This window comes from Aythya marila (genome assembly GCF_965140915.1).
Source record: "Aythya marila genome assembly, chromosome: 15".
NCBI classification, from domain to species: domain Eukaryota; kingdom Metazoa; phylum Chordata; class Aves; order Anseriformes; family Anatidae; genus Aythya; species Aythya marila.
The window spans coordinates 1,314,737-1,338,677 of record NC_139056.1 but is presented as its reverse complement, the minus strand read 5'-3'; the positions used below and the strand labels follow the sequence as shown (position 1 = coordinate 1,338,677).

The 23,941-nt window shown below is 37.2% G+C and overlaps 1 protein-coding gene across 1 annotated transcript in view; it reads right to left on the bottom strand.

The window, feature by feature from the left end:
- Positions 1-23,941, bottom strand: part of GRIN2A (glutamate ionotropic receptor NMDA type subunit 2A) — a gene marked incomplete at both ends in the record, with an annotated part of 191,867 nt that overhangs the window by 25,972 nt on the left and 141,954 nt on the right. The window contains 3 exons of the mRNA XM_082772697.1: positions 10,731-10,891; positions 17,487-17,716; positions 20,359-20,484. Coding sequence (XP_082628823.1) covers positions 10,731-10,891; positions 17,487-17,716; positions 20,359-20,484 — 517 coding nt within the window. The remainder of the gene's footprint in view (positions 1-10,730; positions 10,892-17,486; positions 17,717-20,358; positions 20,485-23,941) is intronic.

Here is a 23,941-nt window from a genome sequence, read left to right as displayed (position 1 = left end):
GAGAACAAAAAGCGGAGAGCAAGAGAAGGACAGTCCTATGTTCACTTTCACTTAAATAAAAACATCTAAAATGGTCAACAGTTGTGATTATTTTAACTTGTTGCCACTAAAGGCTTCTACAGAATTATAATTTCTGAAAGTATTTTTCACCTCTACTTCTAGTCTAGCTACAAAGCAGAAAGTATGAAGGCATAACACATGACACTCTGTATATTATTTAAGGCAAACATTGCCTGCACTTCAGATGTAGTCTATCTTGGTTTTGTGTTTTATTTGACTGAGAAAATTAAAGTTCAGTTCATGTTGTTTTTTCTTAGAAGGAGTTCCCATGTTTCTGTCTCACAATCTACTGCCTTTTTTTTAATTATTATTTTGTTTTTCAGACAAGCTGCTGAAATGCATGCTTCTTTTCCAAAAATGTCAAAAAGTTATAATAAAACGGTCTAGTGTGTGGCTTTTTATGAGAATAGAGCTATCCAGAAGCTAGTTATATCGGTCCTCTAAGCTATTGTATATTCCTTACTATTAGATATACGTACCATTGACAGAGAATTATCTGAGATATTAATTTCCCATCTTCTTCTAGACATTCACATTTTGGTTTTATCACGCCTCTAAAGGCATGATCACCTGGCACAATAATTTGGTCATTCAGGGACTGACAAAAGTCTCTTTAAGGAATATCTTATAGATCTGATGAAAATATGGACAGTGATTTTCTCCTTAATGAAATAACATTGAGAGATACAAATTAGATTCATCACTCAATATATTGCTTAAAAAAAAAAAAAAAAAAAAAGGCTAAAGAGCTAATTCCTAAAATAAAAATATTTATATTTTTTTTGTTGTTGTAATAAGAGCAGATCAATGAATATATTTTTCCAAATAAACAAGTTTCAGTTACAGTAATTTAAACCAGTGAATTCTGAGTATCCCAAATGACTAATCTCTAAGACTTTAAGTCCTTGAAAGACACTTTGAAAGGAGAAGGAGACACTTTGAGGGAGAACCACACTCCCTCTTCATTAACATCAGCACATACTTAAACTTCAGATTGTAGTTTCAGTGGTATCTTAAAAATGTGATTGGAGCAAGGATCGCCCATCTGAATACTGGTTATTTCAGATGAGGTACTGCATTTTTTAATCCTGTTTTCAAAGATTTTAGAAAGCTTTGCAAAACCCAAGCAGACTTCATGAGTAGGCCATAAAAAGGCATGAAAACATCATTCTTAGAAAGAGAGCTGAATACTAAGGGTTTCATATATTATTTTAATATTCATTTGCATAAACTTGTGCATCTGGTAAAGACGTCTCCCTTCATGTATCGTAACAGGCACCCAGGAGAGTTGCAAGCAACAAATGATTACAGACTACAGATATCTCATGCTGTCCACTCACCTTTCCCTTCTTCCCTCAAAGCCAACCACTTTAGGTAGTTTTTCCAAAATTTGCTAAAACTATTGCTATATGAGTTGTAATATTAGAAGTCTAAGAAAAGGGTGAATAGTCTCAATTACAAATATTGGAAGGTGTTGTCAATCAGAAACAGTCAGAAAATATTGAGCCACTAGATTAAAAGTTTAAAAATTTATGTCAGCTGAATGCTTCTTTGAGTTCCAGTTACAAGCTGTTATTATCTGCCCACAAGAATGATGAAGATCTTGTGCTTTTTATGTAAAATGTAAAGATATAATTTTTCTCTCAAACAGGCAATTTATGTCATAGTTTTACTCCTCATTTTAGGTGAAAAGGTATGAACTTCAGAAAGAATAAAAACTAGAAACTTTTCCTTTGATGAAAATTTTGATGAATTTTTTCTGCAGAATAAATTGAGAGCAATTGTAAAAATGGGTTTGCATCCAAGCGAAGAAGTCAGCTGGCTGTCCAAAAGACAAGCTTCTTTTGTTGTTGTTGTTGTGTTTTTATTTTAGGCACACTACCATGTTAATTGACAGACCTAATGAACAGAAGGACCTGCCGGGCATAATCTGAATTGTGTTCCACCTGACAGAAATGGAGATGTTTGCCTCCTGGTTGTGCCTGTAACACACTGCAGAAGCTGCCAGCACAGCCTCTGACCAGTCTATATCTGCTCAACAAATAATGGGATGTGCAAAGCTGTGAATTGGACATGATTATAAGCATTGTTAACACAACAAATATCCAATTCAGGTCAATAAGCTTAGGGACTGAGGGTTAAAAGGGCATCAGAGCCTTCTGGGGTTTTCTCTTGCACTTTCTCTGTTCAGTACGATTGCATGCTTTAAAATAATTAAAACTTTTTATTGTTTTCAGGTGGGAGAGTGTGTGTCTGTGGGGCAGAGAGAATAACTTCCACACATTTCAGTTAGCCTCTTCCAGGTGTTTTGTCTAGCACAATTATCTGTCATTAAAAATGTTGAGGAGTAGATTGGTCACCTCTTCCTATCAAAGCAACTAACAGCTCAGGCCACATCTGCAGGTCAATAACATATTCTTAGGACAGTTCAAATTTGATAAACCACTGCATGCGAGGCCATACCTGTCCAGTGTCTGGCAGAAAGGCTGTCACCATGGCATTCATTTAAAGCAGCTTCATATTTCTGCCAGTATGCCACAGACAAGGAGGGAATAAGACACTGACCTTGATGTGCATAAACTACCAAATATTGCAGTCATTAACAGGAAGGCAGATGGAATCCCAAGTAAACTTCAGCATCAAATCCTTGAGTTTATAGTCACAGCTGTGGCTGCAAATAAAAACTGAAAAACGTTCATGGTAGCAAAGGGATCTGCAGGTGTATAGCAAGGGATTGCTTGCCCGTGGAACACAAGGGATTCATTTCCGCAGTTTCCTTGAAACAAGCTCTATTGACAGCTTTTTGCAATGAAACTGAAATAAAGTCCTCACATCAATATGCTGCCAGAAAACAGCATCAACTAAATAGGCCATCTCTTTTCACAAAAAAAAAGATACACGCTGTGATGCTAGCCTGTGTTCTCCCTATCCGGCAAAATTAAGGAAGTAAATAATAATAATAATAATAAAAAAAAGATGGATTCATCAGTGACGAGGAATAGGCAAGAGAAAGCTTCCTATCTTATTTGTATAGTTGGAAAAGAATATCCCAAAGAATTTTTCTCATTTCAGCCATTAGCAGTTAAATTCCAGACAATACACCACTGCAGCTGTGCTAGGGCAAGGGTGAGAACATTCAATGCACTTCCAGTATATTGCTGTTGAATGTTCTCCTCTTTACACTTTTACACGGCAGCACAACAATCATACATGGAGAAATGTTACATGCAAACACAACTCCAAGCTGACACAACCCACACCAAAGCATTATAACAAATAAGGTTGTTTGCCTTGGAAAAGGACAGCATTATCTATCTTTAACCTCGTCTAGAAAAGGTTGGAAAAATACAGCAAGGCAAATGGAAACAAACACACCCAAACAGCCACTGTAAAAACAACTTGGTTATGAATTCAAAGAATTGTTTTCTCTTCAAGAAATAAAATGTTAATTGTCTGTCCTGTGCAGTGGATTCAGGAAGGACAGTTTGATTAAACACAGCATGGACAGAAATACTTCTAGTGCATTTTAAAAACTTTGTATTATTAAGAAGTATCTGAAGAAGATGAAGAAGCCACCATGACTCTAACAGAGCTGGACTTCTCCCACGAAGAAGACATTGGCTAACATAGTCTCTTGCACTCTTCACTATCTGGATAATAACTGCTGTTTCGGTTTTCATTGAAGAAAAGGAAGAAAAACCTGAGGAAAATTCCTGAACTTCTGTCTAGAGAGATCTACAGGTAGCACATCTGGTTCAGCTGCCCACTTACGTGCATGAAGTTTGGAAAAAAAACACCAGTACATTTTTGGCAAGCTTGTAAAACTGTGACTACTTTCAATACTGTATGTTGTTGAATCTTTTATTTTACTGTTTTGAAAAAAAATATTAAGCAGTGCTCCAATAACAAGGTACATGAATTTTGTTCCTTGTCAACAGGCATAGGTGGAAATTGCTAGTTTTAATTAATAAAGGGAATACAAAAAGTTCTTTGTTTTGTTGAAACAATGTTTCGGCAGCTTTCTGAGAAATGTATCTCTGCCTCACAGGACTGAGACCCTATTGACAAGAGGTAGATATTACTGAGACTTTACAGATAGTATTTTTTAGTGTTGTCAGAATCAAAGATTGATTTTTTATCAAACAAAGGAAAAAAGCCAATACAACTGATAAATTTGCCTCCACTACTGATAGCAACAAGTCTTCACAGGTACATTGCAATGAACCAGGAACTTCACCTGCAGGAGAAGGTTTAACGTCAATGTCAGCCTAAAGCACAAATCGTCCTTCCCTTTGAGTTTGCAGTATTTCCCAGTCATTTCTTTCTGAGAATGATACTTTCCATGTAAGCTGATTTTGAAACACTGTGCATTTACTCTGTTAATGATGCAAACAGGAAGGGTCTTGGCGTTTTATTCAAGGCTTCCTTGACACAATAATGTGCACATGCTCATCTCTGCATGTACTGCAATCCTCTAACAACAGAACCTATCAAACCCCTAAACCATACACATTTCATACACATTCCTATTCATATTTCTGCCCCTGGATTTTTCCTGGCCATATCAGTGACTCAACTCAGACAGCTGAGTGCTCACTTCTTGTGAAAAGGCAAGAAAACAACCTTTTTTTTTTTCTTCCCGAAACAGATAGAGACGTGCATGTCTCTGACAAAAATTTATATATATCTTACAGAAATCTGCGCACCTGAAGTATTATGCCTGTCTCCTTCCTTCTTTCTCCATCCAGTTAAATTAAATGACCTTACATATCAAACATGATGGTCTCAAAGAAGAAAATATTTCCAACACATCCCAAGAGACTAACACTAATTAGAATCATAGAATCATAGAATCACAGAATATCCTGAGTTGGAAGGGACCCTTAAGGATCATCAAGTCCAACTCTTGACACCGCACAGGTCTACCTAAAAGTTCAGACCATGTGCCTAAGTTCACAGTCCAATCTCTTCTTAAATTCAGACAGGCTCGGTGCAGTGACCACTTCCCTGGGGAGCCTGTTCCAGTGTGCAACCACCCTCTCTGTGAAGAACCCCCTCCTGACGTCAAGCCTAAATTTCCCCTGCCTCAGCTTAACCCCGTTCCCGCGGGTCCTGTCACTAGTGTTAATGGAGAAAAGGTCTCCTGCCTCTCAACACCCCCTTACAAGGAAGTTGTAGACTGTGATGAGGTCTCCCCTCAGCCTCCTCTTCTCCAGGCTGAACAGGCCCAGTGACCTCAGCCGTTCCTCGTACGTCTTCCCCTCAAGGCCTTTCACCATCTTCGTAGCCCTCCTCTGGACACTTTCCAACAGTTTCATGTCCTTTTTATACTGTGGTGCCCAGAACTGCACACAGTACTCAAGGTGAGGCCGCACCAGCGCAGAGTAGAGCGGGACAATCACCTCCCTTGACCTACTAGCGATGCCGTGCTTGATGCACCCCAGGACACGATTGGCCCTCCTGGCTGCCAGGGCACATTGCTGGCTCATATTCAACTTGCTGTCTACCACGACCCCCAGATCCCTCTCTTCTAGGCTGCTCTCCAGCGTCTCATCGCCCAGTCTGTACATGCAGCCAGGGTTTCCCCGTCCCAGGTGCAGGACCCGGCACTTGCTCTTATTGAACTTCATGCGGTTGGTAATTGCCCAGCTCTCCAACCTGTCCAGATCCCTCTGTAAGGCCTTTACGCCCTCATTTGAGTCCACAACTCCTCCAAGTTTGGTGTCATCAGCAAACTTGCTCAAAATACCTTCTATTCCTACATCCAGATCGTTTATAAAAATATTGAAAAGTACCGGCCCTAAAATGGAGCCTTGAAGGACCCCACTGGTGACCGCCCGCCAGCCTGACACAGCCCCATTTACCATAACCCTTTGGGCCCTGCCCGTTAGCCAATTGCTCACCCATCGTATGATGTTTTTATTTAGCTGTATGGTGGACATTTTGTCCAGTAGGATCTTATGGGAAACCGTGTCAAAAGCCTTGCTGAAGTCCAAAAAAATCACATCAGCTGGTTTCCCTTGGTCCACCATACGGGTGATCTTATCATAAAAGGAAATCAGGTTAGTTAGGCAGGACCTACCCTTCACAAACCCATGCTGGCTGGGACCAATGACTGCTTTGTCCCCCAGGTGCGCCTCAATAAGTCCGAGAACCATCTTCTCCATGATTTTACCAGGCACTGACGTGAGACTGACAGGCCTGTAATTGCTAGGGTCTTCTTTCTGACCCTTCTTGAAAATCGGCACAACATTTGCCAGCTTCCAGTCTACCGGGACCTCTCCAAATTCCCAGGATCGTTGAAAAATAATTGAAAGAGGTTCCGCGATGACGTCCGCCAGCTCTTTCAGCACCCGGGGATGAATCCCATCCGGACCCATGGACTTGTAGGGATCCAGGTGGAGTAGCAAATCCCGCACACGTTCAGGGGCAGTTGGGAGTTTGTCATCCCCACCGTCCCGGCCCTCCAGCTCAGGGCACCCTGGGTCCCGAAGCCCATCATCGGCATTGAAGACAGAGGCAAAGAAGGCGTTAAGCGTCTCTGCTTTGCATATGTCATCGTCTGTGAGGAGACCTTCCCTATCAAGGAGCGGCCCTATGTATTCTTTAGTTCTCCTTTTTCCATTTACATATCTAAAAAAACCCTTTTTATTTTCTCTCACAGACACAGCCAGCTTCAACTCTAGCTGTGCTTTGGCCACACGAACTTTCTCCCTACAAACACGAACAGCATCCCTGTATTCTTTCCATGACGCCTGGCCCTCCTTCCAGTAGCGAAACACTCTCTGTTTCCGCCTAATCTCCATTAGAACGTTCCTGGTCAGCCACGCCGGCCTCCTGCCCCGCCTGCCTGACTTGCGATATTTAGGAATTGCCTGATTTTGTGCTTCAAGGAGGCATCGCTTAAAGAGTGACCAGCACTGGTGGACATCGAGGCCTTCAAGAGCAGTTTCCCAGGGGACCTTGCTGACTAGTTCCCTGAGCAGCCTGAAGTCCGCTTTCCCCATATCTAGGGATGAGGTTTTGGTGGCACTTTTCCTTCTGTCACCATAAATTTTGAACTCAACCACTTCATGGTCGCTATGACCGAGGCGGCCACCAATCACCACATCTCCCACCAGACCCTCTCTGTTTTCTAGCAACAGGTCTAGGAGGGCACCTTTCCTAGTTGGCTCCGTTAGCACCTTAATTAATCTAGAAACTTAAGAGTCTGAGAAATAGCAAAACTATACTAACTGTCAGAAGCAACCACTTAAAAGCTTTATTTTATTTAGATCAGATGCCATATGGGCAGTATTTTTCAAACTCTAAGTATTGCCTGATTGCTGGTATTTTTGCTACACCCTAAAACTGGAATCAAACACTGTATATGAGGAGTCAAATGTGACTAAATCTTATGTCTTAATTAAATAAAAGTAGTTTTTAAAGTGATATTCAAAATACATACAGGTTATATCAAAATTCTTCATGAGGAACACAGGCACTGTTTATTTTGACTGGCAGCAGCAATATCCATCAGCCAATCTTTGTAAGTCCTTACCAGGTCTATAGTCTAGGACTCTATAATTATCAAGTTGTTCATCTTCAAAAAGCTGTGCAGAAGCAGCAAGCTGCTTGATATGTAAGAAAAATTGTTTGCTATATGCTACCAATGATGACGATGATGAAATGAGAAGAAAAAAAAAAATCTAGGGATAACTTTGACAAGATATACAGATGAAAACAAATGAAATAGTTGCAATCAGGACACACAAATGCTGAAGAAGAAAGTAGAAATTATATATTTGCTGGGAAGCAGAAAAAGATTGTGGAGGGAATGATATGTCATTCTCAAAAAAGCAGCAGCAACATAGACTCCAGGGGGCACAAAGGATCCAAACCCATGGGCTCCAGTGAAGTAGGGAAGGTGACAGCTTGATCTATTCTAGAGAAGGACGAGAGGGCAAACTTCATATGAAAGTGTAAAATAATCTGCAATCTCGTCAAAAAAAATCATGATGGAGAAAGGAAGATGATGGGAAGGATGCCACAGATGAGAAAACATATATACTGAGGAAGAGAACAACAACAACAACAACAACAAAAGTAGAAAAAGTGAAAAATGCTGTTTTTGAAGAATATAAGACTGGACAAAAAGAGAAGAGGCAGGCAATTGTGATACCCTGACAAATACCAGTTCATGCTTTTATTGTCTTTCCTACTGAGAATGCAAATTATTACAGTCCCATATTACACAGGCTCATCTCCTTCGCTCAGGACACTTTAAGCTTCACAGATTCCTGAGGTGTCAGCCACTGGAACTGCCTCACATCCTCACCAAATGTCTTTGCAAAAAGGAGAAGATGAGTGGGACAAAGGTGCAATTGACAAGGGACAACGACACAGGCTGATCGGTTTGGTCACCTAAATGAGATCATCTTTCTAGAGAGAAACTACTCTGAGTCAAAAAGAAGATACAGTCATGCTGCCTGATCCGTAACTGAGCTTATTACCCACAATTACCACAGAGATTAGGGCTTTGCACAGTTTTTGCTTGGCAGAAAGTACAGGGAGAAAATACATAAGCCCATTTGACACTACTTTTCTGCTGGAATGTCCAAAAATGTGATCTAAGCAAACTCAACATGACAATTGTATCATAGGAAATTTCAGCAGCTGATGGCATGCTGCTTAATCTTGTAGGTGCTATGGGACAAAATACTAAGGAGTGCAGCAGTATGTAGCAGTTACACTGATGCAGAAAACACCACACATGGCAGCTTATTTGTACCATTTGCTAGAGAAATGTCAGTCAAGAGGAGCAAGGTAGACACTTAAGAGTATTCACACTGGGAAATCACTTAGAAGAGGAAACTCCAGTGGAAACAAACATCTATTTACAAATGAATGGTTTATTGCTGTCAAAGGACTAAAACATTTAAGGAAGAGCAGCTGGAAGAGCTGGCACAAGAGCAGCCAGCCTGAGTTTTAGTGAATGTCCTGAACTCCCTTGCAGCCAGGCAGCTCACTCCTTTTCATGATAAAGTGTCTGACAATTGGCCTTATTTTAAATCTAACACTCTTTTTTCAGGGTCTCCAGTAGCACAAATAGCAGATGAAAAGTACAAAGAATATATATCCCCTAAATAAACCCAAACAAGCCCTAGAAATGGCTGAAATTAAGGATAGCTACCTGTTCAAAAATTCACAGCAGGAAAATAATTCAGCTGAGTATCTACAATGCACAATTTAGCTGTCTCCCAGGAAATACAACTTGCACAGGCTGGCAGGAGCAGTAATTCTGCCCCCAGTTTGGAAGACCTTGGGTGAGGTCCAACTCACCTTAGGATGGGACAAAGCCTGCTTGAGAAATGCCGTTTCAGAACACCTTTAGAAATGGCAATGCAGGGAGTACATGGAGACAGTGGCAAACAAAACTATACAAAGGACAACTTTTTAAGGAAGGGAACCTGGATACTATGAAAAAGTTTGGAGAAGTTCAGTTTTTTTCACAGAAGAAATATGTTACAATCCCCTACACATCTGGAGGAAGGAGAGCAAAAATTTAAAGGACAGGCAGTTCCCACACTACGGACTAAAAGTAACAGCTAATTTAGTATAAGATGACATATCCTGTTCTCATTGTAAGTAATAACTGTACCATCAAACAGCCACTGGGGCTGATGTACTTAATCTGCTATTGGTAATTTAGTCTTCTCACTTAAAATAAATAAATAAATAAATAATAAAACAAAAACAACACATGACAAACAAAACAAAAAACACTGATCTGGATAAATTCTGTAATCCACTATTTTAACAGAAATACATGTTATTATCAAGTCTGTATGTTTAGAAAAGATTATTAAAACCATTATACATGTATATCATGCTGATATATAATGATGAAAACTGTGAGTCATATTCAAACTTTTTGACAATTAAAATGAAAAATCTGTCATTTTGACCAACAAGGCAGAATGAGCCAGTTCAGAGAGGGAAAAGGATGGATAGCACCCAAGTCTAAATCGCATAGCATAAGGAAGAAAGACAAAATTTGCCAGAATATTTGCCAAGATTGTCAGAAACAGAATTAGGTAACACGCTTTAGAATACCTCATCTCAACAGATTTTATTAAGGTCAAAGTCAAGACTTTAGATCTGACAGCAAGAGGCCATGCTGATTATAAGGGGGAAGAAAATCTAAGAGTGCACCTAAAAGCATGTCAAAAGGATGGGAAGGTGAAAAGAAATCTTAGGTAGTGCACGCTGCCCAGACAAACAAGCCTTGTCAAAAATGCACCTTTTGAAAACACATTGCTATGAGAGAGTCCTCCAATGATAAGCAGGGACTGTACAAATCATGATACGTGTTGAGCCCACACCCAAATCCAGGTGCAATTGTATCCCTTCTCGTAAAATTGGAATAGCAATTCTGTCCTGTGCATCTATCATACATTGGGCATTGAAGCTTCCATACAATTTTAAAACAGTCATACAAATCACAGGCGCTCAATTTCTTTTCTGATATCAGTACAAAGAAGTTTAAAAAACAAAGCAAAACAAAGCTCCATGGACTACACGCCATGCCTGAGACCACTGCTCAGTAAGTATCACAGTAAGTACAGATCAATTTTTCTCAGTTTCTGCAAAGTGTATAGTATTCTTTAAAACCCATAGAAGAAGCTTACCCAGTTTTCAAGCTGACCAAGGCATCTTCAACTCCTTTCTGATTATACTTTGTCATGTAAAGGTGCATATCAGGGTAGTTGTTTCTGATATTCCTCTCTGTGCTTCCATTTGGGACCGTTCCAAATCGAAAAGGAGGTGAATAATCATGTGGCCTTTGAAACTAGAGAGAAAAGGGAAAAGTAAAGTCTTTCAGGCCTCAAAATGGGTATCCATGAAGATGTCAATTAAGGAAGTAATATCTATCAGGGCGACTGGAGGTACAAAAGAAAAAAACTGTATAGGCTGCCTCAAATTTATTCCAGGCAAATAATGCCTGGAGTTAATTGCCAGCTCTATTATAACAGAAATTATCTTCACACTGGTTGAACGACACAGAAACATCTACATCCAAATTAAAAACAGCTCAGATTTGCCACTCAATACGACTTTCTCCTGTGCATTGCAATATGGCAGGACCACAGCATCTGGAGCAGAGAGCTACTGGAAGATACTCCCCATCTGCCAGCATCTCCCTAGAGAAACCAAACTCTAGGCAGACCTACTGGTACTTAATGATCAAAATAAAACAGTATCTTTGTTGAAATTCATTTCCAACCTTCATCTCAGTTGAGACATGGTGGGTCCGCACAGGCAAAAGGCCCATTTTCAGTACTTGACACAGAGCCTAACACTGCTCTGGAGGGTGACTGCAGGAGGCTGGTGCCCAGGGAGGGAAAGGGTGAGGACTAGCTTTCCTTCTTCCACCTCTGTGATTCAGGGGGAAGAACAGTTCTTCTATCTTCCCAGGGGCTAAGCAGTTTCACCACTTTATATGAAGAGTGATTCTGGAGCTCGAGCACCTAGAATCCTAAGCACAGTTTATTCCTACAATTTAAAACTACAAACCAATTGCCTGAGGGCATATAGATTTTATTCTACAATTTCACCCTCTCGATCAGTATTGCATCAGCACAGACAAACAAGCCAGGAAGTATCTCAAAGGGATTAGCAACAGCTCAGGGCACACTCAGGTTTCAGACAGTCTCACACAAACACTTGCTAACAGACCTGAAAATTATATATGTGGCTTTTCAAGATCTCTCATTAGGTACCATGAAACACTTTAAGATCAAGGTAAAATGTTTCTTTAAGAAATAAATTTTAGAATGCTGTTCAACTTAGAGGAACTATTGGCTAATAAGGAAATGCAATTGAGTATTGATAAAAGCAGTCACCCATGAATTACATGGTAAAATGAACTCTATTTTTATTGTCAAAGTTAGAAGAGCAATTTATGTACCCCGTGCTGCAAGAGAGACCTAATATTTATACAGCTGCTGCTTCCTTTGGGCTATGTATGCACTAGTCCTCTTCTTAAAGTTTAGTCTCAGGGCATTAAGAATTCTGAGGATCCAGTGCCAGTTTGGAAAGAGAATACAAATAGGCTTACACAAAAAGTGGGAATGTTTTCAATTCCATCAAACCCTGACTGTGAAATTATGGCTACAACAATATTTTCATGTTACAGAACTACAATTAAGTGCTCCATTTTAATTATGCAGATTTTGACAAAGCATAAAGGAATGAACTTTGTTTTTCTCTGTTCATCTAGCTAACGGATGTTGTACTTTTCTCATTTTCCCTTTTCACAGCTTTACCATTTAAATTATTACTTTACTAATACCTTACACATATTAATTGACCCATGCACCAAAATTGCACTGTATACCAGTCATGGTTCTTAGTCTATGTTTGCTGTCTCGTTTTTTGTGTTTAGGATGTGGCACTGAGGCTAACCCTGCTCTTAAGCTAATGTCCAGAGATTCCACCGATATAGATGTCACTTGCTATTAACTTTAATAAAATGGTCAGATAATTAATTCCTGAAGTAGTGAGATGGCTTTCAGTAACTCCTAATATATGTTTCAAGTTTTCCAACCAATAAAACGGGAGAGAAAAAAAAATCAAAGATCACTGCCAATTTCAAGATCTGTAAAAAAATGATGCTGGTCATGCAGTTGGTGGTTTTGGAAATTCAACTGTGGTGAGAATTCTGGAACCTCAGATCCTAATTCTGGGGTATGACAAGGGGATTGAAGAGGAAGATCATGGTGGAGTATCAGGGTGGTTTACAAATGGAGTTTTGGTTTGCGTAGTCTCACTTTTCAAGAACATTCATCGATGTGAAAGTTGTTAGGGGCAGTTTTCTCCCATGGGAACGGTTGGAGGAACTGAGGTATCTGTCCCAAACTGAACATTCAACAGAACACAAAAATATTTCTGCAGGAAAGCAGAGATTAATAGAAAGTACTGGTTCATTTAAAGGTCATAAGGATAACAAGTAACTCAATTGATTAAAAAAATTGTACGTGGAATAAGTACAGAAAATTCAGAGACTTGAATGGTTCCAAACACCATCCATTGACTAGATTTTTTTGGCACAAGGCACTCAACCAACAAATTTTAGCAGTCATGAGGAGTTTGTTCTTGTTTTTGTTTTTGTTTTTGTTTTCAAATGATTGTTACTACTGCCTGCTCATAGACTCTACTTGAATATTACAAAGAAACAGTTTACAATGTTTTTAAAAATGTTGCATTCGCGTCTAAGTTATATAAATTTCTTATCAGCAATTTTAAACTTGTCTTCTGTAAACTGACATGTCCTAGAGAAGTATGGAGGCTCTGTGATTCAGCACACATCTATGGGACAGGCATGAAAGAAAGAAAAAAGCATTGAATCTATAGATGCAGTCATTTTCCCTGATACCCCATGATGGAAATTAAAATATTTAATGTCTGTTAGGAAACAATTTCCTTCCTAGAATTCTTCTGAAATATTTTTGTTTTTGTTTTAATTGGTAATAAAATCCTTAAATATAATGCACAAACCCCCTACTTGAAATGTAATTGGGGAGATCTACAATTATTCAGATGATTAAGCAATTCATTCCTGTTTCCCCCTGCTATGCCTGCTGCTAGATCTGTGGCACACAGTCCTAATGATCTAGAAATCCCAAACAGAATGTTTGGGCTGAGAAAACACTCCTACCATTTTAGTTTGTTTTATCTACATGCATTAAGAAAAATGACAATTTCATTAAAGCTAGGAAAAATATCTTTCACTAATGTTTAATACTGATTTAGTATGCTGATTTGCACACCTGTCTGAAAAGGCTGGTATTCAGAGCGGTTCATTATTGTTCTGAAGTATTTTAAGGAACTGTGAAGAAATTACTACAATAATAGCAAATGGTAAACATTTTCTGTCTGCTAACAGAGATTTTTATGGAAGTTATGGATGGTGATAGCGGAGAAAAAATAAATAAATTGAACTCTGTTTTCTCCCTTTACCAAATGGAAAGCACTGACATTCTGATTTCTGATCATGAAAAATATAGCTGCTGTATTTAGTATTTCCAAGATTATCATTATAATCATTGTTCAATATCTTTGTCCAACAAGTTTCAAAAAGTACTGCATAGGTCTAATATTGAAGTGGAGAGATGGACTGGGGTGAGAGGGTCACCCTAGCTACCTCATAATCCATACTGACTTTTGAGTTCACTCTGCTCTGTTATGACACAAACCAAACATCTCTCTAAGTAACTAGAGAGCTCATACTATCTTATTCCACAAAAAAAAAAATAAAAAAAAATACTATGAATCTTGCAAAATTAAGGAACCTGCAAATGGCATAATTAAGGCTTCTTATTAAGGCTAAAGAGAATCCCCTTGAGCACACACACATGGGACACATTAAAATGTGACTGTGTGGCAGAACCACAGCAGACAAAAACAAAGGCTTGCTAGACAGTAGTCCAGTGCTTTGTACTCTCTCATAGTGATCTTGTCTCTCTTTTAACAGACGAGGTCTCAAAAGTAACAAGTGCCATGAGTGCCAGCTTTGCTTGATACTTTTGGACTCATTTTCTGTACCTTTTTATGAAGACAAAGCTTTTAGAAATCTTTTACATATACGAGGATGTCAAAATATAATTTTCTTCTCATCTTCTGAATCATTTGAATTTATGAACACCCACTTCCAGTAATTCCAGTACACGCTGTGCCATGTGTTTCTGGGTGACACACAGATGACACAGCATTCAGAAGTTCATTAGCAACATTATGAAGGATGAGGAAACTATCGAGAAGTCTTGAAGCCAAGGAGAAGGGTAAGCAGCATGTCACCATGTGTTCAGCAAAACGACGGAACTAGATGATGGTGGAATACATTCCCTGTATGGGAAGGTTTTGAAGGATGAGGGTCAGGGATGACTGCTCAGAGATGCTTATTTTCCTGGTTTATCTTCTCTATTATCTGTCTTGAATGGAGCTGGATTGAGAACCGCCAGCACCTCCAATTGGGAATGCTTTATCGCAGGGCAGCACTGACAAAAGTGCATGACTTTTCAGTTGTGGGAGTAGGAAAACGGGTTCAAGGGAACTGAAATGGGTTCAATGAACTGATTTACCAGCCATGCATGAGTTTTGGAAGGCCAATTCTACTAACAAAGATAATAAAGGAATCTTCAAGTTTATGGGTTAAAATTATGCTCAGTCATTAAAAAAAAATAAAATTAACCAAAAAAGATAGCTTTGATAGGTCCCTAGTTATGTTCCTATTTAAAAAGTTGTCAATTGTTCCAGAATTTTGTGGACTTCTAGATATTACTTCTTTACAATTAATTTAACTCATATTCACTTCTGTCCCTTCACACTGGCTTTTGCCCATGACAGCTTTGCTTGCAGCAAAGGACAGAGTTATTCACCAAGCAACAGTACTGCAGATTCCTAACTGATCTACTACTAACGGCATTGCAGCAACATGGCTGAGAGGAGTAAAATTATTTAACACGAATCATTATATACCCATAAATTATCCCTAGTTATGTGAAATTTTGAAAATCTGAAAAAGCTCAGCTTTGTAGAGGAGGCAAAACCTGTGTATGACAAAGAGTATTTTAAATAGATTATTGCTTTTCTGGATTTCTGGCTTGTTTAACTATTTTAATCACAAAAGGTATAGCTCCCCTGATATATCCCTGTATAATTCAGGCAGGATTTGAAGAACCATACAATAAAATAAATTAAAAAAAAGATAGAGATCAAACAAATCATGAGAAGACTGCACATAAGCAGATGCTGTTTTCCAATTCAAGTATTTTTCTATTTTTATTTTGTCCTTTTTTACTTTTTTATTTTTAGAAATAAAATCCTGTTTAGTAGACAGAACAGGAAAATTACAAAAATGAGGAAGATATTAGCCAATGGCTACAGAACAAATACTGAAATTTACCCAGCCCACAGGTGAGAGTGGCAAATGAATTGGCAGACCTGAACACCAGCACTATTCCAGGTGAAAGCCAAAGCCTGCCCTGATCAGGACTTATCAGGAAAACATTCTGTACTTAATCACAAATAGTTGAACAGATTTTTCAAATCCATCTTTTTAATCCTCGTTAGAAAAATACCTTTTATCTGTATCATATTAAGTAATATTTTAAAATAGAGGTATTATAGTATTCACATTCTTTCAAAGGTTTTGCTACAACACAACCTAATGAAAACAAAACTACTACCATTTTTCTTTTCTTTATATCTATCTTTCCCCTAGCCATGCTTGAAATTCATACTTTGATATTTCAGATCACTGAAAACAGACAAGTCTATCTGAGCTGTTGCCCTCTTTTGAATAACAATTTCCTTTGTCTTCTGTCCTTTGAAATAAATTCCCTGTAAAGTTCTCCCTTGTGCTATAGTCTATTGAAATATTATCTCTCGATGTTGAGATTTAGTTTTATTTTTAAACAACTGGGCACAAACTTGAGAACAGCGTGCCCTTTATGTGTTTTGTGTATATCCATCACTACAATAATTTTGCAAACAGACTTCAACCACTTTCTGCAATACCACTTCAACAAAGTGGTCACAAATGAAACAAGAAATAATTGCTGGGTTTCTGATTTATAGGACAATTGATTAAAATTCACAAGTACCAAGACCTTGAATACTTTCAGCAGATGAAAATTCAGTCAAGCTAGAACAATATGCAAAAATAAGCATATTTATTATCTATTTCTGTGAAACTTTAGCAAGCTTTAAGTGAACTATCAGAGTCTACTGCTCAAAACAGAATTCTCACAAAAAGTTCTTGAATTGAGGAAAGCCACTTCCACAATCAAAATTCTGTGCCTTATCCCAGGTAATGTACATCTCAACTTTATTTTTACTCTTTATTCTTCATATGGTATACAAGGAAAATATTCGAGTGTCCACAGGGAACACGTATGGATTATTATTGTTTCTATTTGTCTAGTTATGCTAGCACCACTCTAAATCTGAACTCTCTATGACTTCCTTCCACACTACATGAAAAGCAAAAAGACATATTTTTTTTTCAGGAGCATTGATTAGTAATTTGTATTAGTAATTAGTATTTAGTAATTAGTATTGATAGTAATCAGATGATTACTAGATAGTTTCTGGTTTAATGAATATTCTGCCAATTAATAAACTACTAACATTTTAAACAGAGATGTTTAAATATTTTTAAATGTATTCCATGCATTCAAGCTGACTTTTCAGTTTTTTCAAGCTTTTGTATGTTCATGAAGCATTACTTTTAATCTAACAAGAACTTATTTCCATTTTTTTCACAAAATTAATGTACTTTTCAATTAATGCAGTTTTAGTTAATGAGGTTTTAGTACAGAGTACAAATTTGTATAAAGATTACGAAGAACAGACACTGATGTCTTTTAAGGTAGAAGAGCTACCTTTTTATCACTCAGTCCAGTCACTTGGTCAACAAATTCCTCTTGAATCATAAATGCAGCTAAGTTGGCAGTATAACTAGCCAGGAAAATGACAGCAAAGAAGGCCCAAACTGACACCATGATTTTACTGGTCGTCCCTTTGGGGTTTTGCACAGGCACAGAGTTGTTGAATACCAAGCCCCAGAGTAACCACACTGCCTTGCCAATGGTGAAGGATGGTCCATGGGGATCTGGAATTGCAAAGAGCATTTGTTTTAGTTGCAAGTATATTTGTGGTAAGATACCACAAATACATAACTACACGATAACAACAAAGCACTCACCAACACATTACGAAAAATATTTTTATACATATTCATTGTCCTCCCAATGTAATCACAGAATTTAGCGTCGGTACTTTCTGCTGTAATGACATTTATTTCCATATTTGTTGCAAAAAATATTTCAACACTTCTCTACGTGTATTTACCTCAGCAGTTTTCAAATGGAGACTGCAAACATAGGTTTGGAGGAGACCAAACTGATGTCTCTTGCAGTAAGGTGTGTGCCACGCTATGTCCCCTTTCAGTATTCTGTACCAGCTGACATGTAAAATGGAAAACTGTGGATATAAGTCTTAATGATTTGATTCCAATACTTTTCCCACCCAAAGTATTTTTATAAGCTCCTATCTTCAACACTTTATTTTTTGAACTTTATGTACTCTCAGATAAGCGTATCAAAATGGGTAAACATTTCACCTACTTTTAAGCAACACTGCACTCAGAAAATAAATCAACAAAAAAGAGCCACCTGTACAGTTACATAACTTATAGCTAGACTCAGGCTACCTCACAGGTACAAATGCACTGGTATTACAGGCAGAAACCTGGCCCAGGTAATCTGTGCAGTTCTGTAATTTTTTTCAGTCAGCTTTGAATTCATCCGAAGGCACCCAAAGTTGTCAGCATAATGCCCTCACTTCATGCCCATGGACTAGCAGAAGCAGGTTAGCAGAGATATTATCCACTAAAAAGACCATATTTGTTGAGTCCTCTGAGAATAAAGGGAAGATTCCTCTTACCCAGCTTTAGGTTAGTACAGTGCAGACATCATCTAGATTCCCTGTGTGTTCAGTGGAGAAACAGGCTGCTCCTGAACGTGACTCATCCAACTTTTTCAAAAGTACTCATTTTTGAATTAAGGGACAATTCAGACAATAAGCTGTTATGCAGACTCCTCCAATATTACCTCTATTCCTGCCTATGGGTATGCACACTAAAACTCAGATTTACTTGTTAACTTTAGTTTACATTATTAAAAATAATTATTAAAGGAATAAAATCCAAAGTTGGTATACTCAGTGCATATTGTCATTTCAGTAGAAATGCTCCATGTAACAGTGCAAATTTTCTTGATAGACTCAAACACATCTTAGATTATCTTTTTTCTATTTTTACTGCATTGCTAAGATAGACCGCAGTAAAATAATCATAATGGAGCTGGCTTTTGGTTTATGAAGCTATCCTATAGGGCCATTTAAGATTGAGCTGATGAATAGTAAGTATTTTCTGAGCAGTAATATGAATGAAAGTATATACCAAGAAAACTACTGAAGATTTTACCACCATTGAGTTTCATCCTACTAAAAATACACAGAAAATACAATAATCTACATAAGGAGTCACATTATTTTTAAGCTTCCCCAGCTTCAAATGAATAGCAACTGGATTTGTGGCAAGCCTCTACTGCTAAGTTATGATGTTGCAGTGCCATAATATAAATTTGTAGCCACTACATAATCACATAATGTGACAGAGAAAAGAACAGCCCAGGCTGCAGATCCCCAGTGTCTGTACAAACTTCTCCTTTCCTCTTCCTAATACAGTGTTTATTTTGGACATAGGTTACAAATTTACCAAGTTATTGAAATGTTGACAATATCTGAACATTACAAAACCCTCCTTGTTCAGGGAACAAACCAACCACCAACTAGAAGAAAACATTAGCTTGTTATAGTCTCTAGGATATCTGAACATTACAAAACCCTCCTTGTTCAGGGAACAAACCAACCACCAACTAGAAGAAAACATTAGCTTGTTATAGTCTCTAGGACTATGTTCACCAACCTGAGAGACATCGTTATAAAACAAGGTATGTTTCAGAAATTAAAAACTGTCCACACTCTGAACTGAAAGTGAAGAAAGGGAAGGATGAGGGCACCATGGTACATGAAATCATCATTCTCAGGTCAGAGTGTTAATAGTATAGAACTGTATCTTTCACTGAGAAAGACGTGTTCTGTATTAAATTTGTTGTGTCACTATATTTTCAAAAAGAAGTTTCTACAGCCACAAATGCTACAAAGTAAGAAATTATGCCCTTCTGCCACTGGCCTCATTTCAAGGATGAGTTCACCACAAGAGAACCATACCTTTTTATATGGACTATATAAAACTATATACAACGTAACAGCTGCTTTTCCAGATTAGCCACCAAACCTCACCATTGGAGATCATTATCTCTGAACTATCTGTGAATTCATAAGTCAGGAGACTGAAGAGTATTTCAATGCTTTTTTTTTAAAGCTGACGCCCTACAACTGATACAGTATACTAACATAATGCTGCCTGAATACAACTCTCTTTAATATCACTTATCCTTCTACATCTTTATTGCAATGAATTAGAATATAGACATGAGTATATAAGGCCTCAAGAAATCACATTTTAAATGAAGAGCAAGCATGCTTTCATAACTGCTTTTACTGTTTTATTCCTACGTTACATTTATTTTAAAAGATACAGGGTAAAGGATGGTAAATACATTTTGTTTGTTTGTTTGTTTTGCTTTGTTTTTATAGCCCTAAGGTTGTGTAAATTGCAAAGCTTACCTTTCCCTTGTGCTAAGTTCCTGTTATATCCTACAGGGCTAAAATACTCAAATATAAAGACAGCCATGGCGGACACAATGAGAAGCATCACAAACATCATCACCCAGACGGAAGCACTAAAAGGCTCTGCAGCAAAACAGACAAGAGAAACAGAAACAGTTCATTAAACCAGTCACATCACAAGAATTCTAGTGTCTCAGGCTAGGCAAGCCCAGAGGCTTTCTTTAAATTAGCTTTTACCAACAAAAATGCTAGCATTACTGCTAGAACTAAGCAGCAATATACAAAGAACTGCTGTTAGTATCCACAATCTCCATACATCTGAAATCATAAATGTGAGTTGCAATTCAAACATGAAGTCTATGTACTTGTCTTCTTTAACAAAGTCTTAACCGACACCGAGTGGCAAATAATTGGTTTGACTTGCGGCTCATGCAGTTTACAATCCTTTTCTATTAATCCTGTGATGCATGCTTTTATCAACAGAATACTCCAACCATTATGACAGTTTCTGTAGAGAAAAAGCAATTACGCATATGCTTAAAACATTTGGTGTTTCAGTGAAGTACACCTCTCTGATTTTCTATCCAACAGAAAGCATTAGGGAAAAAAGCCAAATGCTTGCATTCATTGTTTCCACTCATAGCAAAAACATTCTTTTGCAAGTTTCACTCTCATCTGGGAGCAAATTTCTAAAATCAAAAGGTTTTTATGGAAAACTGAATGTCAGTTTGAAAGGTAGAAAAAACATAACTTAAAGAAGTAGGTTGGAACAGAAAACTAAAAGTAGTTTCAAATACCAGAACAAGCACCAATTTTTTGAAAGGATTGGAAATACCATGTGATAACACAAAGTTCTTAAATTTCAGCTTTGACCGATTACAAATTCTCTGTCATTTCAGGTGTTCCTGTGGTAGCTGTATAAGGATAAATGCAACAAAAGTTTGGTATGGCAAAGTAATATATCTTTATTAGGTCAGCTTATCTGGGGGCATATTATACTCTAATTTTGGTAAATACTGGTAGCGTGAATGTGCTCTGAAATGTGAGAAAAAAATCTTAATAACTATTTTAAATTAGAACAGAACCAAGAAGCACTGAAAGTGACAATAAATGAATTTGCTCCCATGCTTTGCTTTTTTGAAAGCCCAAGAGACTCCTCCATCCTAATCTCTTCATCAAAAATGAAAATTCTTCTATCATTGTAGGAAATGACTCTGAGCAAGAGCTAAAGTGAGCTGAGCCCAATAGCCCAGTCTGAACCTTGCCCACGTTAGCATGAAGTATTCACCAAGAACTGGAATAAAGTATCATAATTCGGGCCTAGATGTGAAAATCTTATGAGATTGGTTTCGTTTGCTACAATTTCTTCATAAATTTGGAACCATGAAAGACCAAACTCCAGATAGCCCCACTTGTGAGTTTGAATGTGAACTGACAAGACAAAGCAGGGAATTTTCAAACCAAACAGTTCTCTTTTTGATTTTAAGAGATGATTAAGGAACAGGGGTTTTTTTGGTTTTGTTTCTGGTTTTGTTTTGTTGTTATCTTTTAAAGACAGTTTATAAAATTCTTTCAATTACTAAAGACATTTTTTGGAAGAGAATAATAAGTTAGCAAAATAACAGAATGTTTAAAAGACAAAAATAAATCCATTCAGAAACAGACAAGTAGATGCCACTTAATGATAAATATTCTATGTAATCACATATTAATTGGAATTAATTGGAATTCACATAAAACTATCATACAATATTGACAGCATTCTCATAGAAGACAGTCAGCAACCCTCATAAAACTCTTATGAAAAGCATCAGGGTAAAAGCAGCAATGGTAATTTGTCAAAATTTAAATTAGGCAAAGGGCAAAATAAGCTAAAGTGAAAAAGCAAGCTATAAACAACAGTTAATGCAGAATGGTCCTTAATAATTTATGCAGTCTGGTAATGAGGAGTAGAAGCAACAGAAGCAACAGCAAAATAAAAAGCCATTTATAATAAGTAGCAAGATTGAACAAGTACAAAATCAATTGAATAATAAAGTTGATGTTCCTGTCATATTACAGATCAAATTGTGCATTCAGCACTGTTATTCTCAAAGGACAGAAGGAATTTTTCCCCAGGAGGCAGCAGGTTTTATAAAATTTTTAAGTAGAACAATGATATGACGGAAAAATACTAGCATATGACTTGTTAGTGTACGTTGCAAATTATTGGCAGTGGAGAAAATAGAGCAATGAAAAAGATTTGCCATTTTACCAGAAGAAAAAAAAAAAAAAAAAAAAAAAAAAAAGACAAGTAGCCTCACCTATGAACTCTCTTTCTCTTAAATATATAGAAAAGTTGAATAAAGCCCCCACTGATTTTTTTAAAAACTAACGTCGTGGATCTAGTATACATGAACAGTAGTAATACATGAAAAAGTTTTATCATGGATAAAATTCTTATTTTTTATTCTAAAATTCTTGGTAGGAGACACCTTTGGGAACAGATAATGAGGGAGAGGCTGTCAGCCCATCAGTTACTTAAATCCATTAGACACAATCATTGAATGGAAAATCTAGTTCAGACAAATTTTGTACTTGCATACAGTGATGGCAGTAAATCATAAAAACAAGTATTTCGTAAACTTCATTGCTATTTAATAGTATTGTTTTTCACAGATTAAAAAAAAGAAAACATAAAAGTTACATAAGACAACTCAGTTGACACTCAGTTAAAAAAATTAAATCTGTCTATGAATAAATTCAGTTATCTATCTGATACTATTTTGCATGGCAGAGCACTTTAATACTACTCCCACAACATCGAAATACACAAGCAGTTCCAGTGATGTGACAGTTTCATCTATGTCTAAATAAACAGAAAGTACATCTGAGATCACAGACTTAATTTATCAGTGCAGTAGATCAGATTTCTACAAAAAAAAAAAAAATCTGTTCTATAGAGCTTGACAAGAAGGCATCATTTTTACTTTTTAAATTCTGTACATATCCAACTAAACCAAAAGCATTAAATTAATTGTAGAAATATAACTATGATGTTGTGAAAAAAGCACAAAAGCAGTCTGTTTTGATGATAGCTGGAAGCAGGTAAGAAGTAAGCAAAGTCCATTAAAAAAATTGCCAAAAATTGGAACATATTTAGGAAAACACCGTATAATTCAAATGATAACTTCAACACATAGAAAGTACAATTTAAAAAATAAATTAACTGTACAAGTCAATTACTTATAGAAATAAAAAATCATTATCTGAGTATTTTCATTTAAAAATGCAGCCTCTCATAATTTCATTAAACAGTCTTCTATTCAGTAAACAACAAAATTAATCACCAACAAAATCTGTTTAGGTATTAACAAGTTAGGTAAATTATTTGATTATTCACTATGTTACACTTATGAGCTATTGCTTCATCTCCGCAATGTGCATTTATGGAACAGGTATGAGAAATAAGCTCTGTGTATAAATGATGACAATGGCTATGAGAAAAAACAATTATTTGCCCACTTGTATCTGATACTCTAGTAACAATCAGTTCCTCAATGGCTAAAGGTGATTTGAATTGAGTGAAGAATTTACACTT